Source organism: Thunnus maccoyii, chromosome 6 (assembly GCF_910596095.1).
Source record: "Thunnus maccoyii chromosome 6, fThuMac1.1, whole genome shotgun sequence".
Taxonomy (NCBI): Eukaryota; Metazoa; Chordata; class Actinopteri; order Scombriformes; family Scombridae; genus Thunnus; species Thunnus maccoyii.
Genome location: NC_056538.1, coordinates 17,899,733 through 17,912,656, shown reverse-complemented (window position 1 = coordinate 17,912,656; position 12,924 = coordinate 17,899,733). Strand labels below are relative to the sequence as shown.

At 39.5% G+C, this 12,924-nt stretch overlaps 1 protein-coding gene across 3 annotated transcripts in view; it reads right to left on the bottom strand.

The window, feature by feature from the left end:
- The window catches only part of mcamb (melanoma cell adhesion molecule b), a 42,306-nt gene extending 29,752 nt beyond the window's left edge, over window positions 1–12,554 (bottom strand). Inside the window, exon 1 of one of the 3 annotated variants that reach the window (XM_042414262.1) lies at window positions 11,821–12,554. In XM_042414262.1, coding sequence (XP_042270196.1) covers window positions 11,821–11,884 — 64 coding nt within the window. In that variant the 5' untranslated portion in view covers window positions 11,885–12,554. The remainder of the gene's footprint in view (window positions 1–11,820) is intronic. The other 2 variants (XM_042414261.1, XM_042414263.1) reach the window with 2 other exon arrangements.
- Window positions 12,555–12,924: the final 370 nt, after the last annotated feature.

Below are 12,924 nucleotides of genomic sequence, written 5' to 3'. Positions count from 1 at the left end.
CTGTGTTTGTGCAGTTCATGCAGTTACTCAGACTCTGTGTAGAGCAGCACTGTATTATCATAGCCAAATTTAATTTGACTCATATAATCTCATCACATTTTATCTGAGGCATACAACATCAGCTCACATCATCCTCAGGAGAACAAGTGTGGAGACACTGTACATACAAACAAGATGTTTGCATTCAGGCATTAAAGCAGCTGTTTTCAGGATGATGCACCTTTTTAAATGATTTCCTTCTAAGGTTTCATATTACTTACAGTAAAAAAAAAACATTATAACACTCTTAAAGCAGAAATTTGAGTCACAAAAGACTCTCCAGTGGTCAACCTTGTTACAGTGGGATGTGAATCTATGTTGTTGTTGTTATCTCCGCCAGGCACAAGCCTGGAGGGGATCATGCGTTTGGTCGTGTGTGTGTGTTTGTGTGTGTGTGTGAGAGAGAGAGATAGAGAGAGAGAGAGAGGGAGAGAGAGGAACGTGAATCCTTAAGGGCCTATCGTAAAGCTTAACCTTTTTTCTTTTCAGCAGTCCTCACCATTTCACAATATACGTTATGACATAGTAAAAGGCATTTCCGGCAATCAGCTAGACTAACAGCAAGGCTCACCTTGCTCTGTTGCAGGCCACATTTTGGCCTTTGTCGTTGCTCAAAAACTGACATCCATAGACAAGTTTGGTCTCACCTTAAACCAGAGCATCTGCTGATTAATTCCATACCCGATATGTTATGATCACTCAAGTTAGGCCCGATATGAGATGAATAAATCCCTGTTTTTGTTTTCTTCACCACCATCTTGACTGTAAGGGAGCCAGGAGGGACAATTGAGTGAGATTCGACTCCTCTTTGTTTGTGAGGGGAGAGGGAGGTAGGGAGAGGTTTCATTTTGTGTGGTGTGTTACAACAAAACGTTCTAAATAAATAACGTTTAAATTGAGAAGTTTGGACTCATCGTCCTGTTTATTGTTTCCTTATTAAGTTTATACAGTAAGGTGAACCCAGGAGGCTCGGTTACAATACCATTACACTATTCTATGCATCTTAAAGAAATCTGAGACTATACTATACAAAACACTTTCTTAAAAACTTTGCACACATCTATATAAGAAAATTACACACCTGGCGAAGATCTGCACTCTTCTAGTTACTAACTGCCTTTTGTTAACTGCAGACTCTTCACACCTCGTAAAACTTCTTACAACAGAAAGTCTGATTAATGTTTGTAAAGTGAATGTTAAAGTTTTGTGGCGCTGTGGGACATAAATTATCTGATTTTCTTACAAAATAAGCCACGTGTGAGTTTGGCAATGCCACTGAAGTTAATGAATTTTGGCCCGGATGCATTTTATAATACACATATGGCCCATATGTCACACATCCCATATCCCTTCTGACAGTGTGAATGGTGTCGATTTCAACATTTTGTTAAAACTCCACACCCTCGCAGTGCCTAAGAATGCTCACTATTTCTTAAAGCCAAAAGACCATGTAGAAACCATCATTTTGACATTGGAGTCAGTGTGACTGACAAGAAGGAACAACTGGCTCGCCTGGGGGCCAGTACATGACCTTTGACCCAGAATGAGAGAAAAAAAGCGAATTGGAAAATTTCCAAAATAATGCCTTTAGAACTTCTCATTCAACGAAAATGTGTATTACTAAATGAAATGTTGACTATTACTAAAATAAGAATGAAACCAGGGGTTATAACTACATAGATTAATGCGATTTTAAAATTCACTTGTGACATTATGATTTGAAATGCAGACAGAAAAAAGGCCATTCATATATAGTTTGCACTGAGTTGTGGTAAAGTTTGATTGCAACTTTTAGCGCCCATTGAGACACACATCTTTAGGTTGCCTGTTTATCTACATACTTCTATTACAATACTGAAATGTGAAGTGTACAATAACATTGGCGGCATTATGTAGCATTGCAGTTTTTTAAAGTACATCAGAAGAACACATTCAACGCCAAGACATAATAAAGGTACAGTCGGCAGGATTTCCAATATTTGGAGCGAATATGACAAAACTGCTGCTGTTTTGAAGAGTTGCCACAGTGGAAAAGGACAGCGGCGTATTTGAAGTTTATCTACAAGCAAAGATGAGCTTTTAGATGCTGTGTGTGTTTCCTTTTGGATCATCTGTATATTATATATTTTGGATTCTCTTAAGAACAAAGACAATAATTTGGTTGGATTCAATATAAATTTGAATAAAACTCAATTGAATGAGATGAGAAGCCACAGTGCAGATAGAAAAAACCCCGCTGAATAATCAGAGGAGACATTTGATATCTGTTTAGGTGACCTGGAAAGTTATCATTTAGGATGGCTAACATTACAACAGTGTGTTCAATATTCTCATTACATTCTTGGAACACAACTGAGTCAAAATCAAGGCAGACAGTTTCTTTTCAAGTCCAGAGTTGTAACAAAAAGCTGCCAAAATGTGTTCAGAGTTTGTTCATGAAACTGTTTCTCTAAACAACTTCATCTTCTAAAGACTTAATGACTGATAGGATAAAACAGAATAAAACAGTCACCGCCCTTCCTCTGTGAAACCTCAAAACTGCAAATTCCTCGTCAACACATCTATCTGAGATTGTAAAAAATGATACAAACCTCTCTGACCAAACATAAACCATAATTATTATGTTTGTGTATCAAAGTGAGCCAGAAAAACAAAACAAAAATCCAAAGCGCATACTTATGGAGAGGAAAAACACAATAGTTGCAAACATGTTTCTCTATGGTTTACACTGTTTAAGTGGCAATTTTAGTAAGAAATTGCATATAAGCCTAAATGTAATTAAAAAAATTATTTGTACTCCTCTTCACATCTTCAGCATGACTTCCATAATCAGTGACCTCCTAAATAAAGATGATGTTTTTGGCTGATGATGATGAGAGTTCTTTCATTTTGTCTAGAGGAAAAAACCCACTAGAGAGTAAGAGTTTATTTTAGGGCTAGTACAACACAGTGCCGTAACTTTGGTTTGTTATTTCAACTGTGACCCAAGTTTAACTTAACAAGCCATCCCACAGAGTGGAATAACATTTATTACAGTAACCTCTCTGCACTCTCTGAAGACTAACAGAACAACATATTCATATTTACAACAACACAAGAAGGGATGCTGAAGCCGATTTTAAGACAAGTTCTTTTGAATTCAGCATATCTGCTCTTCATTTCAGAGTCAACACCACTGGAAAAGGTTGGGTTTTGTGCCTTGTTCAAGCAACACCTGACAGTTTGATAGGGTTTCATACGGATTGCATACCAGCTTTCTTCCACTTGCCAACTTAATAAAATGTCTGCTGATTTATAAATACCTTCCAAATGTGGTGATCATATAAAACAGTCCTGTTGTATTTGTCAGAGAGAGGACTGGCCTACATCCTGCTTTTCTACAGTGTACAAGTTTCAATAGATTACAGAATTGAGAAAAACTCCACTGAGCATCCGCAGATGTCACAAAACTCTTCATCCTGTTTATATTTTCATTGTTTTTGACTCATGTGGGTTTGAAAGTGCCACCACAGTGACCTCTAAGCCTCTCTCTCTGCAATAAAAAGAGGTCTGAGGTCACTAAACAAATTAAAGGGACAGGTCATTGTGGGGAATTTTATTGTTTTCCTGCTTTCCCAGTGTCAAGACGATTTCAGAGAGGCGTTTAATCTGTTTTATGTCCCAGTTTGCACAGAAGCTTAATGGTGAGTTTTCATTTTCTGGTTATATGAGGGATCAAGTAGCAGCTAGAGTCAGGGGGTTTTATACTTTGTGCTCATTAGCCTTATGTTAATATTTTTCAACCAAGGACACACAAAATCAGACACAATTACAGTTTACAGAAAAATCCATATTTGTAGTCGTATTAATCTGCCGTGACCGAGACAGTGGTCGTGTGTAAAAAGAACATAGATGAGACGCTTGTTTTAATCTCATTTATTTATTATTAATGAAATTTGTGGATTTATACATACTTGGCCACAGAGAATAATCAGCTCTATATGGCCAGGGGGTTGTGCATTAAAGATAACATGCTGAAGCTGCTTCATCACTGATTCACATTAACACTCATAACTGCTTCTTTCAGAGGTGAACAGGTAAAGATGTCTGCTGTTGGTTGTACAAGTACAGGAACATTTATTCTATGGTTGACACAAATAATGCCACCACAAAGCTTTCATTGAAAGTGTAATATCCTAAAGTATGACCACTACACCAAAAAATGAAGTTTGAGTGACGGTCATGTTCAAACCGACTTTAGCTCTCCATGAAAAATTGACAATGTATGATGCCAACACAGATGGCTCTGACAAAAACAAAACAAGACGCAGGTTTTTCTGGCAAAAAATTTGAACCTGGCTCAACTTTTGCCATAACGCAATATGACGTCATCCAGTAAGGTGCCGCATTGGCCAATCAAATATGTGCAAACTCCTAGATTTACATGGATACCGTCTCGTGATTGATCATTATGACTAACTTTCCAAAGCAGCAAAATCCTCATAATACTATAAATCCTGGTGCAGTTTTTTGGCATCTGATAAGCCTTCAAACTCATGGATCTATGACTCCATCTGGACTTCCTGGATTGTACCTGAAGCTACACACCCACACCAACGCAGCCTTTCTGTTCTTGTTTTTTTTAATGCAGGGCTGCTTTCGGCCTTAACACCCACTAAGAGGTAAAATGCATAACCAAAACATCCCCCGAATCAATTCCTGCCATAAAACTCTGTTGCATATCACCACCTTAACTTTCTCTCTGTTTTCTGTCCATCACAACTTTCCAAAAGAAAAAAATTTGGTAAATAAGAGAAATTTGGGTTTGAAAGACTTTATCTTTTTTGGTATGATGTGATTCCCAAACTCTGTTCCTAAATATATTAAGTACGTTGCACATATACTATGTAACATTAGATCTTGGTACATAACTAATCACTGCTACATACTTTGTTATTGTATTTCAAAGCACTTCCAGAGATAATCAGGTCTGTGGCTGTGATGGTGCAGAGAGTGAAGTACAATCATCCTGGCAGCTCAATAATGCAGACAACAACTGGACATCCCTCTCACGAATAATTGCTCAGATAATTAAATAGTTTCATATTGCACCATGAACACGTGTCATATATAAGTAACACTGAGAGAGGAAAGTCATTTTCTACAGTTTGTCAGTGTCACCGGTGGCAGTGAAACAGTAACCCCACTTTAACAAAAATAACACATGATGACAACAGGTCATTAAGTGGTAGCAGTGAGTTGAATGTGTGACCTGAGTGTGACTTTGTGTGTGTGCGTGTGTGTGTTGACATGTGTCTGGGGCTCCCTGAGAGTGTGTGTTGCCAGGACTGAGAGGGCACCAGGTGTATGCAGCTGTCCGTCTGATGGGGGAACTTCAAAGCATGTTGGAGCAGCAGTAAGTGGTAACAGTCAGAGGGGAGAGCTGGCTCTTCAGAGGCTCCGCTAGCTAAAGGTGATCTCTAAACCGCCTGATATGAATGGATTTACCCTGCAGCCAAATATAGAGCAATAAATCAGGGTACACTGCAGTCCAAAGTGTGCTGAGGCCCTCAAATATGACTTACAGATGAAATGCCCCATTGCACATCTGCAGACAAGGCTGATATTGTGTTGAGGCTCTGTGCTGGGCATCACTGATAATGTGTTTCTTATACAACCCAACTGTGTTAAAAAATTGTTGGCAGAAGCATTGAAAGTGGACAAATCAGAAAAATCTGACTTTTCTGAAAGCAATTATTTAGTGGCAATTGTAAATTCACTTCCATTGCAGATGTTTTGTCAAGCCAACGTGCTTAAAACAAAAATGTTTTCTCTTCAGAAGAAGAATGTGGACAAAAAGGTTGTTCCCCCCTGTTCTGGTGAACAAAGCATAATATAGACTTCCTTCCTTCCTTTCACACAGTAAACAAGTGTTACAAGCTGATTTATACAAAAGATAAATGTTGATATTGAGATATCATTCAACAAGGCTTGGTTTCATTGCTTGCACTACATTATACAAACAAGCATTTGCTGCTACTCAGTGAACACACACAAAATGGCCCTGATGACAGCAGCACAAAGTCCTGGGAGCTTTCTCCACCAATAACAGCTGACCCCCAGCCCCCCACTCGCTCCATCACTGGTTTGCTATATTGACCCAGGTAATGGTGATAATGGATGTTATTCACATCAATGGGAGGATCAAACAGTAAAAGGAAACCCTTTGCTTCTACAATTCATGCTCCCAAGTGCACAGCTTCAAAGCCATTATACAGCCCAGCAGGGAGGAACTGGATCAAAACATTGTTTCCATAAAAACACCTGAAAACAAATGTAGCGTTTCTTCTGCTTTCACGGTTTAAAACTCAGAAATCCATTGACTAATTAGTAATGTGAGTGTGTTTGATTGGTGATTCACATGTGAAACACAGAATGAAAGGCAACTCTGTCCTCAGCTGGACAGTTTACCTAACAATAGATAAGAAAGGCTGCTTAAGGAGATCAAAAAAATACCCCACAAACACTAATAAATCCATTACAAACATTTTATCTTGTATCAACATATGTGTCAGGAGGTAACTTCTCTACAGCACTTTCACACACACATTGTGACTTGAAGAAATGAGCATGACCACTGAACCACGGGTAACTAGCTTGTTGACCTTTGTTCAAAACTAGACCAGTGATTCTCAAAGTGGGGTCCAGGGACCCCCAGGGGTCCTAAGGGGGTTCCAGAGGGTCCCCAACAAAAAGGGTAATAATTTATTTTCACTATAATGCCATCCATAAGTAACACAATGACAGAATGTATTTTGGTCATGGGTTTCATAAACTTTCTGTAACAAAACATCTAAAAGCAAAAATCTTATCAGATGGGGGTCCGTGTCAGTTATCCGTGTCAGTCTGTGTCCATAATTTGTGTCAGTTTAGGGGTCCTTGACATGAAAAAAGTTTGAGAATCACTGCTTCAAACACAAAATATTATACCAAATGTTTTATTATTTGTAGTAAAAATTTTGTTGAAATATTGGTTTTACACCAGAGAATCAATGTTGATTTTTTTTCATTATTTGGTCACTTTATGAAGAAAAACTTTTCAAATAACTTTGTGACTGTAAAACCATTTTATATAGTGTCTGAAATCACTGCCAATATGTACTACAAGATTACCACATTACTACAGTTACAGTAATAATCTTACAGTATGTTTTTAAAGCCAACCTATACAAAGTATTGCTGAAGAGTAACAGCTGTGGCCACCAGTGGTAATTACTAGATGGATTACTGGGTAATGGCACACTTAATCGCACAGTCGCCTGATGTCATTATTGGCCAACCAGACTGAGAGCAGGTCAAACTGGACCATAATCACAAAACAAGAATGTGAAGTATAAATGTGGTATAAAACCACTTAAATGTTCATGCAACATGGTGTAACAGTAGCAAAAGAAAAAAAGACTCAAAAGTCTCAAAACTGACACAGTAACATCAGTTAGACAGAAATTTCTAGTAGCCATTAGTTGTACTCAACCAAATAAGGATTGCCAATTGGGGATGGGTGTGTTTTATTGCTTAAAATTTCTATTTTTCATTTGTATGAAAAAGCTTCTTTCAAAAGTTGCAGAGGCTCCTTTATATAATCAAATTGTACCATATTTTAGTGACTTGTGTTCAGCCTCTTAATGCTATCAAAGAGAAAAATCACATAACTTACTTTGATTAACTTATTTTATTTCAAACCAACAGCATCCTTGCTTTGTTTGGCGCAGAGGTTTAATAGTTTTAATAGTCTCTTTGTTCTTCAGCACTTCTAAAGTAAGAGACCCACTCAAAGATACACTCAAAACTTCTGAGTCATGTTCAACAACAACTGTACTTATTTAAGATTTATAGATATGATCTCCTGTTGTTTTGCTCTGGCTTCCTCCCACAGACTAAAAAACATGCAAGTTAGGTTAACTGGTGACTCTAAATTGTCCGTAGGTGTGACTGTGAGTGAGAATGGTTTTCTGTCTCTATACTATATGTGAGCCCTGTGATTGATGACCTGTCTAGGATCTACCCCGCCTCTCACCCAATGCCAGCTGAGATTGGCTCTGGCTCCCCTGCGTCCCTGCAGATGGATTTCCTGTTGTTGTCAAATACGACAAACACTGATACAAGCTTTGTCCTTTTGTCTTATATAAAAGTTCAACTGTACTACTATTTTTTTATGGCACCAGACTGATATTCTCTTGCCTTTGTGCTGTTTCTTCTCCAGGTTTCACTGCGGATCTGGATTATGTTTCACTAATCCTAACAACCGTAAATTAGCCATAACAATTTTAGACATCTCCAGATTGATGTTGCACTGTCAGGGCCCAGATCAAAAACAGTGGTGGACTGATCCTTTCCTGTGTGGTGTCCTGAAAGGTCTGTTGCATGGGAACACATAAACAGAGTGCCTGAACAGCTCAAGGCTGTATGTAAGGACACTGATAAGACACCATGTGCCCGTGACAAACTTTCACCAGACAAGGACCTGGTTTTGAGGCAAGAGTGTGTATCTGAATCAGCTGCTTACTTATACACATATAAGAGACATACTGTATGTCCATAGGTCAAAGGAGAACCAAGCGCATCCATTTCCGAACAATACCCAACCGACTTCACAACCGAAACAGTTACCGTCGTGGCTGTGGAAATGTGCCGGAAGAGAAATCTGAATTTAGGGACTTCCATTTCAAATCTGCCCTGCTGATCCTCTGCCAGATTGCTGGGCCTCAATTTTCTATGCTGCGGTCGAGGCACAACAAGGGCATTTATTGTCGACGACCAGCTCACTTCTTCTGAAGAGCAGCAGTTGTTTCGAGCACATGAAACCCAGGCACAGCGCCTCACAGCAGCAGAGAGTGATGACCTTTAAATGAGAGAGGTCTAATGTGGCCGCTCTTTGGCCCGGCTTGATTAACTGATGTCACAGGAAGTGAATAGTGTCCTTATCAAGAGTCACCGCTAGAGCCCAACAGCATGCCCATCTTTCCTCTGATGTCATCAGCGGCTGGAGACAGAGATCTGGCTCAGAGACAATCGCGCTCCTTCGAACTCAGACCTGAGTGGGTGTTAACCAACATCATCAGATGCTTGAGATATTAACCATTAAAGATTTTTGAGTGGGAGAAAACACTGAACAGGCCTTTTGAATCTGTTTCACCACAAAGGGTTTTCCCTTCAGTTAATGATCTAGTGTGAACTGAAGTCTGCATAAAATCGATTAGAGCTCCGATGATTAGTAATTCAGTCAACAGAAAATGAGCAAGCACCAATTTTGATAATGATTTAAGTCATTTTTCAAGCATAAAAGGCCAAAAATTTGTGGTTCCAGCTTTTCCAGTGTTAACATACTCTGTTCTTCCTTGTTATTTATGATAGTAAACTAAATATCTTTGTTTGTTTTTTTACTTTTGGTCAGAAAAAACAGAAAAAATTTTAAGACTCACTTGAGCTCAAGAAAATTGTGATGGGCATTTTTTGGTATTTTTGTCATTTTGAAGACTAAACTAACTAAACCATTTGGTCATTATTGCTGAGTTCATGGGTGACCTTGACGCTTTGGTGATAGTACAAGTATGACTTATCTTAGAAATTACTGCCTCTGCATCTTTCACCTTTTTCTCACCATAAAAACTGTAATCATCTCACACAGGAAACCTAAATGCCACAGATTAGCCTTCTTGCTAACTCCCTGGAAACTGTCTCTTTTTGATAATGTTATCTTTGCACACTCACTAGCACATTCGTTTGATCATAGTAAGGCAATTTTCACCACAGTTTGGTCTTTAAAATGTCAGAAAATGGTGAAAGTTTTCAATCGAGCCCAAAATACAACATGTCTTCTTGTGTTCTGAGTCCCGAACAACAGTCGACAACCCAAAGATATTCAGTTTACTATCACAGAAGTAAACTATGAAACCAGCTAAACCAACTAAAGAAACCAGAAAGTATCCACATTTAAGAAGTTTGTGAATGTCATGAGATGGAAATATCATCTGCAGGCCAAATAGCTACTGTAGAAGATGTAATACAATGAGGGGCAGGGTGGATATGGATTTGGATGTGAGGGCATTTAAGTAAGGACAGGCGTGACTTTAGGAGGTAAACAAGCTGGAGAAGAAGTCCAGGAAGCAGACTTAATAAGTGCAGGGAGAGTTGGAGGAGGTCATGGACAATGGTCTCACTGAACTTAAACAGGAGATCAGGACAATACAGGGATGAGGTGGGGAAAGGTTCATATGGTCAGAAGCAAACAGGGAGGTAAAGACGAGGGGAGAGCTGGAGGGCAAGAGAGGAGGGAAGTCAGACACACAGAGAGGAAGGGTTTGGAGGGTATGTGGGGGGGCACATGGACCTGTCTTGTTCAAACAAACAAGTAAAAAGTACACCAACACAAGAAAAGTCCTTCAAAATTAAGCTGTAATGTGGAAAGCTGAGGCTGCGTGCCCCTCTCACCCATTTAACACCAAGTATAAATCTACACTCACACGCTCTTCTAAAAATAAACATACATCTGCACCTCAACATAGATCTCACAAGCAGCCATCTAACTTTTTATTACTGTCTCACACAGCCAAAGTAGTCCGATAAACAGATAAACAGAGCAGTAAGATGATCATTTCTTCTTTGCTTTGGCTTCACACAGAAACTCAATGTAAATATCACACTTTCAACTCCTGCGCCGAGAGCTGTACTTCACTCCGGGAATATGTTTGACTGTGTGTTTCTGTGTGTGACAGAAACATAGTGGAAGTATTCACCACTGCCCGGGCAGCACCAAGCCACCTGATCACTGCTGGGAACAGACAAGAGCTGACAGAAAGCAGACCGAGAGCTCTGTGACTACAGCCGGACCTCTGTGTATGTCGGTGGCTAAAAATACATGCAGCAAACTTAACATGACTAACTCTATGTACCGTGGAAATGAGCAAATCTCATTATGATCATTTCATTCAAGAATTTTTAACAGCTGCCTAATAATCATGATGTCAACATATGTTTTGACATGATCATAATCATAAACAACATCATAAACAAACTGTGTTTACTGATAACAAGATATAATCTGTTTGCTTCCATTTTTTACTCTGTTAAGAGTTTACATTCCTCCATTTTCATGCATCACAGAACACCCACCGTGCAAAAGAAACTCATTCATGTCATGTCCACTCCAAGACTAAATATTGTAGCCTACAATGTTTAATACACTTAGTGTTACAAGCTGCAGCCTTCATGATATTGTGTGATGCTTTAATCTTACTAAATTGTACAGACATCTTTCCCTCCCAGGAAAAATGGGAGGCTACTCAAGAAATCATTTAGGCACATAAACACACACACAGCCAGGTTACAACAACATAGTGACAGGATGGTTTACACTGCCTTTTACTGAAAAATAATGTAAGCAAGAGGGGAGCTGTGTAGTATCACATTCAGTATATGCAGTTTACACAGGACCTGCTGCTCCCAACACAGGGCAAAGTTTCCCTGCAGGCAACAGTTGACCTGGATGTGACCCGTTAGGTTCCCAAATATCTCTTAAGGGTTTCCTGGGAATCTCCACAGATGTTTTCAAATCATCACATTGTGCAAGAAAAAAACAGTCTGAAGTGTCCCTACATCACAGTTTCTAATTTCTCTCTCTTATGACAAACTTTATCTTAATTTGTTTTATTTCTAGGGATGTATATGTGATGTTTCGTCCACCTACAACTGTCCAAAACATCGTGTTGCACCGCTGCATGAAATCTTCTTTCGGACACTCACCTCCCCAGGTGTGAAAGAGGACCAGAAGTCCGACGAGCAGAGCGCCAATGTCCCGTACAGCCATGGTTGTTGATCGGTGCTGAAGCTGTGTGTCCAGGGTGTGTGAGGAGGGAGTCTGGCAGAGACTGGTCCTCCAGGAAAAACTGTATGAAACACAGACACACACACAGAGAGAGAGAGAGAGAGAGAGAGAGAGAGAGAGAGAGAGAGGAGCGGCGCAGGGAGGCAAAGATGCAGGAGGGGGCAGACACAGAGACAGGAGGCCCCGCACTGCAAAAAGTGTCCGTCATTCAGACACATAATCGGTATGGTGGCGGCAACTAGCGGCATGTTTTCTCGACTCGCAATTTGCGTTGTAAACACCTCAGTCTGAAGCCTTTTATGGGTTATTTATTTAGATTTTAAAAAAACTAAGAAGTTCAGACGTCAAGTTTAAATAAATGATTGAGGTGGGATTTTTTTTGCAGTGTATAAAAGAGGATGTTCAGTGAGAGCAGCAGGGGACCGCAGGGCTGACACCATCCACATCATGAAGTGATTTACAGCTTTTTAGTTGTTGCCAATAAACAATAATGCATTTCCCCACCAAGGGTATAATTTAAGCTATGTTTTCTTGATAGGAAACCATGACTGATGAGACAAGACTCTCTTACGTAAAGTAGAGCGTTATTTTGGGGTAAAAGGTGTGGCAAAGTCTGTGGTAGCCGCCAAAGTTCCGCAGGAAGGGCGACGTTTTGACACCATGACCACATAGAAAATACAAACACAAACAAGTCAAGGGGGTTGATGAGGGACTTTCTTTTATTTTATTTTTTATCTATCTTTAGATCTAAGTTTATCTAACTTTAAGTTGGGCTTGTAGTTTGCCAAGGTTTAAGGGTCGCTATTAAACGTAATGGTTGGAAAAGGTCAGGCTTTGCTGTTAATATGGTTATTTTTGGTGGAGGAGGGAGGTTCAAGGTTGCTCCATTGAGGGTCAAGATAAAAACAAACAGTCCCTTACAGAGTATTTTCCTTACAAAATATTTAAGAGTATATTTATCCTGTGGTGCAACATGAATATACATATGACTATATTACCTCCACGCATCTGCATGGCACAAA